Here is a 7,307-nt window from a genome sequence, read left to right as displayed (position 1 = left end):
GTTCAAGCTTCACCTTTCAAAAGCTTCACCAATGGTTACTTATTACTAGATGAAGACTGCAAATCATAACATCTGTAATCCCACACTACTCAAAAAGTATGAAGTCAACCAGGTTTGAGATAGATACGGTGACATATTTTTATTTTTATAAAACTTTAATAAAAAAATCGATTTGTGGAAAAGGAGTTAGTTTAGTTTGGTTGGGCCATGAAAGGCAGGCAATCAGTAATTTTCCTGGTTATTTGATTGAAAATTAAATAGCAATAATAGTCACAAAAGAAATGTTATATACTAATGAACATTATATATTTTTTATTACATTTCAAATTTAATTTCTCTGTTGGCCTAAATAATTTTTTGGTTGGCTGAAACATCCCGTTACTTAACAATTATATTATGACAACATGCATACCAATCCCCAGGCATACACGTCTTTGTCGTGGGTCTCAGTGGCACTGAAAAAAAAAAAAAAAAAAGAGCGTTCACAAAAACGTCACTAGCTTCATGCAACTTACTGTCGATAAAATATGTCATTTTGAGTCTATCAATTTCAAGTAAATAACCAAAATAAAATGCCCATAGAATGTTCGTATTTCGATGGGTCGACAAATTGGATAAAAATAATAGTATTTTCACTTACCAGAATTCTGACATTACGCCCAATGTCCATGACAACAACGCACCTGTTCCGTATTTTATCATGAATCTGTTTTACGGAATTTCGTCTTATGACGAAATGCTTCATTTAATTATTATATATTATTTTTAATTTGTATGCATTATAATACCAACATGTCAATTTATTTCACTATAATATTGCAATATTATGTTCTATAAAGTTAGTTAATGTAAAAAAACACCTTCATCCCAGAATGGATCCATTCTAGTTGTTGCAGGGAAGCGTCATTGAGGAGAGGAAGACCTCGTTTTGACCTTTGACCAGTCTTGAATTCTGGTCAAATATGTCGAAAAGTCTGTAAATATTCATAATAAAATAAGCCTGTGTATATAATAATAATAAACCTAGGCCCAGTTTTTTCAGCAATCTATTATTAATTAATAAAAAATTACTTACTATTCTGCCATATATTTTATTTATTTGGGACGAGATGGTTTTGAGACGAAGTAACCGCGGTCAGCACATACTACTGGCCTAAGCATGCGCTGCGCAGGTTGCCGACACGCTTCATGATTTCGTAGTAAACTTGGCCACCGAGCCGCATGTAGCCTGAACGAAAACGAAACACATTGCCGTTCACGATAGTTATTTGAAAACAATGACCCACAATGATTTCCACATTTTTTCGACATGACCGATGTAGTGGATTCGATGTCACATCACCATAAAACACAAATTATTCGTCAAAGCTTCACACCATTCATCATCTTTAATAGGTATGCATTCGATCTCCCATCACCAGAAAACACAAATTACCCGTCAAAGCTTTACACCTTTCATCAAATTTGTAGGTTAAAGCTTAACTCAATCAAGATAGAAGAACGTTAGGACTACAACAACAAATTTATTGACCTTAGGCTTCGACGTCGAGTCGACGTTGATATTTGGCGACCTCTGAGGAGGGTGGGTCCAGGCTTCAAAGTGACTCCTGCATTAGGCTTACACATCATGGAGCTAAATATTAATCAACAATGCTAGTATATAGTACTCAAACATGAATATTTCTACCTGTCTTCCACTCTTTTTCAGCATGATATCAGTCATGCTGACAAACACCTGAGGACAAGTAAAAATATTCATGTTTAAAATAAAATAGTGTTCTACATATTTACTCGACTGCATCCTCTTCGATCGATACCTTACATTTATTTTGATGCGAGTTTATTGTATATACTTATGTCATATATTAATGCCTCTCTATGTTTTGTAAATCTATAATATATAAATTTACAATATAATTTGGATGGCAAGCATCTTACCCACCAAGGTAGAGCTCCAGTCTCCATCAACATTGCAGGATTTGAACCCAGGATCCTACAGTAGGATTGCAAGGCAAGCATCTTAACATTGCAGGATTTTAACCCAGGACCATGATTGATTGATTGATTGATCGAACAATCTTTAATCACTCTCCACATTATCATATTTTATGATATATGGGCATGATGTTGTCATATTATACCCAAATATGGGCATATTACATTTATTTGTCAGATGAAATTTGATAGTGTGGACATTACTTTACAAAATGTATGTGATACTCACTGATATAATTAAATGTCAAACTCTTTGTAACAGCCACACTTCCTAGAACATTGTAACTTAAAATGGTGAGACTGCATGTAGTTGCAGAATTTAGGCGGTCATCCAAATTGCATGTGCTATTAGTTACCTTGCCAATTACTGTTGCACCTCTGTATAAAAAAATTGAGAAAATTTATATCAAGCAAACAGAATAGAACTGCAAGAGGCCCGCCCTCAGAATTTCGTTGGAACATAATCCTATTTCAAAAAGTACTACCACAAAATAGAGGGCGCCCTTCAAAAGGCAAGTTTCAAACTTTATTAGAATTCTAATAGGGCGCCTCTATCTTGCAGTAGTACTTTTTAAACATTTCATTGTGTATCAAAATCAAGGCAGTTGGACCGCCTGCAATTCTATACTCTTTGTATCAAGTAAAAGTGTTAATCATTATCATTTATTATTGCTATTATAGAATAAACAGAATAGAACTGCAAGCGGCCCACGTTCAGAATTTCGTTGGAACATAATCCTATTTCAAAAAGTACTACCACAAAATAGAGGGCGTCCTTTAAAAGGCAAGTTTCAAACTTTATTAGAATTCTAATAGGGCACCCCTATCTTGTAGTGGTACTTTTTAAACATTTCATTGTGTACATACAAAATCAAGGCAGTTGGACCCCCTGCAATTCTATACTGTTTGTATCAAGTTCACGTCCAACTTTATCCAGATATACCCGTCTTGAAACATGATACGATAATCCCCTAATTGCGTTCGATGCCAAGTTAGAGCCAGATAAACAGCCAGCAGTTTCAGGCTGTTGACGTCACACGGTGGAAAGGCTTGTTTAATAAAACATCTACTGTATTTTACGAACCTGTACTACCAAGTGGTATTCGTTCAAAAAAATTGTAAGCTACCGTAGAGAAGGTGTGAGTTTCCACTACCTAACCTAGCCGACCAGTACCAACCAACGACAGTGCAGCAGCGTGTTCTATCACAATCTAAGTAGTAGATTCTCTAGGCCCTAGCTAATTTTACCTTCGATAAAAAACGAATTATTTTAATCGCTAGGTAGCATTCTTCCATTTAACAAAATATTTTTTTAATTTTCATTAATACGTCTGTATACTTTATGGACCTTTCTGTCCTGTTTTGTAGTTTTTAGATCGCTCAATTGTGTTGTTTACATGCACTTCGCGAAAATCTGGCTTCGCGGTGTCAAATAAGTTGCTGACTTCCACACTTTTTTATTTCGTCATCGTAAACATGTGCGCTCATTTTAACGACTGGCGTTGGTGGTAGTTCGTTGAAACTGAATTAATAGCGACTATTATAGCAGAAATGGAAAAGATTGAATTGTCAATAAATAAATACAACAAATCTGATTTTATTATTAACGTTATTACTTGGTCGATGATGCAAAGGGCAAAGGTCATTGGTAATATCGACTATTCGTAAAACGGACGTTTGCTGGGTTTTCACCCATAATATTACAAATAATTTCTGAAAACCAGACTAATCAGACTACTTCGATGCAGTTGTTAGAATTGTTGGAGTACGTTGTTGCCAGCCAGAATATGATAATGGTGGTACAATACAACAACGCTGGCTTAGATGCCTACGTTACGTAATCGTGTCCTTGTAATCCGAGCCGACTTTACCGTTAAGCAAGTTAATTTACCGTTATTCTCGTAAAGTTAAGTCACTTAACTTTAAGTCACTTAAGCCTTTATCTAGCTATAATTGAGTGGTTCACATCGAACTTTTAACTAGTTAAGTGGATGTATATCTAGATAAAAGTTCAACGTGAACCAGGCTATTGTATCAAGTAAAAGTGTTAATCATTATCATTTATTATTGCTATTATTATCAATGCTAGTCTATAAAAAGAAACCAAAAAGAAAAACTTACTGATACTCTTCATAACAAGTGCAATTATAGTTGGTTTGTAGATTATTTTCTGAATTAGGAATCGGTGACCACTCGCATCTATTCTCACCTTGGTAATGTGAATAACAATGCAAGTTCTCAACTTTAGGAGGAATATCTGAAAACCAGAAAACAGGATGACATCACATCAAATACATGCTGACAGAATTGTGCATCGCTGACACAACGTTAGTCTAGTGCGAGGTGTGGAAAGACACCCTCGCTTACACCCAGCTCTCCCTCGCGCTAACCTGGAAACAAATTTGCATCTGCCCTGTTGTGTAGTGGTAGGAGCCGGCAATACTGACCTTACTGGGATGTAAAGCCTCACAACCTCCCACCCCCCACACCTTCCTGTTGTGTTAATCAATTAATTTAGCTAGTTAACATGATATCGAAAGTTTGGTAAGTGATTGGTTTCAAATTCGATAGAATGCAAGATGCGAGGTATGGAAAGATACCCTTGCACATCAAACCACCCCTAGAAGCTGTTTTACTCACCTCCCACTGTGACATATACACTCCCCAATAATTGATTTCCTTGAACACAGGAATAGTTCCCAGAATCTGTAACTGCAGCTGCATTAAGCTGAAAAATCACAGATTTATTCACAATATATTTTGTTGATTGTACTTCAACGCCATCTTTCAACCATGTGACCAATTCCAGAGGTATTGATGCGTTTGCATAGCAAAAGAAATGTCTTGATGTACCCATCAAAATAACAACTGAATTTAATTCAGAGACATACTCTATAAAAAAGGGAAAAAATATTATTTATTGAATGATACCACAGAAAATTCTAAATGCATGTTGTTTTTTTTTCCAGAAATTGTAAATGTCATTAAAAGAAATATTATTATAAATTGTTGGGATTTGTTGAATTGCTTTGATTGTTCTATCTCTGGTCTGATTGTTTTTGCAGTTTACTATTTGAAGGTACAGTTTAATCCTTGGATATATTAAATTGGTCAATGTTTTGGTCCCTCAAGGTGGCTACAAATAAGCTCTGCATTATTTTTTTTCTGCCATTAAGGCACTAAACACAGATTCATAGCTTTAAATAAAGCAAACACACAGCTGCATAGTCAACACAAATTTCTCTGTGTGACTGTATAAATTAATACAAAAATATTGTACTGTATTGTACACAACTTTTGGAGAAACAGGGAAATCACCAGTTCATAAACATCACTTAAGGCTCAAAAAAGTTTTTGTAATCTCAAAAGCTCTGATGAGGGCAGTATAATAGAGGCAGTATATTGGCCCTAATAGCCACACATACAAAAAAGATCTATTAATCAATCAGACGAGTGTTTCTAGAGCTACCTGAGGCAGTAGAGTATATTGGCCCCAATGGCCGCCCATACAAAATTAATCAATCAGCCTAGTGTTTCTAATGCTCCTAATCGGAGCTAAAAACAAACCATAATAAAGCTTGTCATATTGGGTTATGATTAGGCATTTAATTGGTAACCTTCCAAATTCCCAAATCAAATACAATATTTTCCTCCATCCCACAAAAAAAAATTGTGTTGTACATTACCTCCTACAATAACAGTGAAATTACAAAGGTGGTCTCCATTTGCTAGACCATAAGAATAGTTTCCAGTATCACTAGGTCCAGCATTGTGTAACACTTAAAAATTCCCGACACTAGGCCGGCCCTGAGGCGGCCCTGGGCCGACGTAACTCTCAAGTGTGATTGGGCTCTATCCCCCTGACACAAAAATCAAGATATGTGCTGAGTGGGTTTGAATCAAGCAAAGTATTAAATAATTATTAATGATTATACAATTTGGGGTTGGGTCTGTCTCTTATACACATCTAGATGTGTATAAGAGACAGGTTTGAGACCTTGCAAGTTAATCCTTATTCATATTGACAGTAATATTTTAAACACTAATTGTTTTAATCATTGTACAGTATTGTATGTAAAGTATTTGTCACTTGAACTTTAACCTTAGCAGCTTAATAACTATTTGGAAAGGATTTGAAATGTAAGTGATTTTAATTCTGTTAATTCATTGCACTGCTTCCAATCAGTACCAGCAAATTTGTGAATATTTATTAGGCCGGCCTAGGGTTGCCTTAAATTACGGCCGACTCAACTTTATTTCCGTTCACAGTTATTGTTTTAAGTTGTTTTAATTCGCCCAGGGCCGCCTTACGGACGTTCACACTTCTTTTGGACCGGGTCGATGAATTGCAGGACAGGAAGTTGAGGCGATCACATTTTGATGGCGGAACGGTAAATTACAACCTAGCATAAACACATGGAATTTGCGCGAAACATGAACCTAATTTCAAAAATTGTCCTTATACTTTTTCGATTTTTTAAGCGGATAGCATTCTGCTTCATGATTATGGCGACGATAATTCTTATAATAACCAAGGCCTATAATTAGCGCAACTCGATTTTACTCTGTGCAAAGCCAGACTCGTGATTTTGAAAGTCCATACCTGTATAATGTTATTGTAAACTGTCTATATTGGCCTATAGCTGTCAATGTTTGGCCACAGACCGGAGACACTGATTGTGAATAAGTAGTATCGAGATCTATCTATTTGGCAATAATAATTATTTTCATATTAGGTTCATTCACAAACAATTTTTGATGCTTTTTAGAACCAGCTTTGCTCATAACAAAAACAAACAATTATGTTTTTTTCTGTCTTTGGGTTCACGTGAGTAGCTTCACGGATGTCGACACAAAACGCACATGGTTGGTGAGGATGACGTTCACAGAAAAAATGATACCGCTATTATAGTGTTATAATTTTAGAATATAAACTAATATAAAATATAAAACTAATGTGTGCTATAAAAAAACGGGGTTTCTTGAGCTTGTAATAGGCCAATATATTTTTTATCTACTGGAATTCTTTAACTGTAGAAAAGAAAGTCGTCATCTGTCAAACTGCCCATGCGTAAGCTTTGTATCACGTGGTATTCCCCATGCCTACAACTTGGTTTGTGATGATGCTTATGCTTCGCACGGAGGCTGTGAGTAATAATTAGATAGGCATGGAGACCTTATAAAAACTTTTATTCAAAAACAATAGTTCAACTAAATACAAATTACTTTAACAGTTTCCTTAACAATTTTATTTCTCAATGGTGTTTTTTCGCACAAGTCAGTTCGAATGAATGTTGTGGTTAGATAAGATG

The 7,307-nt window shown here is 35.5% G+C and overlaps 2 protein-coding genes across 2 annotated transcripts in view; both read right to left on the bottom strand.

The window, feature by feature from the left end:
• Positions 1 to 534, bottom strand: part of LOC117108764 — a 19,084-nt gene extending 18,550 nt beyond the window's left edge. The window contains exon 1 of the mRNA XM_033250912.1: positions 516 to 534. Coding sequence (XP_033106803.1) covers positions 516 to 534 — 19 coding nt within the window. The remainder of the gene's footprint in view (positions 1 to 515) is intronic.
• Positions 535 to 1,249: 715 nt separating this feature from the next.
• Positions 1,250 to 5,771, bottom strand: LOC117108766 (the record flags this gene model as incomplete). Its single annotated transcript, XM_033250914.1, is given in 5 exon segments — positions 1,250 to 1,735; positions 2,225 to 2,373; positions 4,117 to 4,252; positions 4,636 to 4,887; positions 5,682 to 5,771. Coding segments are annotated over 4 exon segments (522 nt in total). The 3' UTR covers positions 1,250 to 1,715.
• Positions 5,772 to 7,307: the final 1,536 nt, after the last annotated feature.

The sequence above is a fragment of the Anneissia japonica genome, unplaced genomic scaffold (assembly GCF_011630105.1).
Source record: "Anneissia japonica isolate Jap-2015-1 unplaced genomic scaffold, ASM1163010v1 scaffold287941_len684077_cov200, whole genome shotgun sequence".
NCBI lineage: Eukaryota > Metazoa > Echinodermata > Crinoidea > Comatulida > Comatulidae > Anneissia > Anneissia japonica.
The sequence above is the reverse complement of the archived record's forward strand: the minus strand, read 5'-3'. Positions and strand labels throughout refer to the sequence as shown.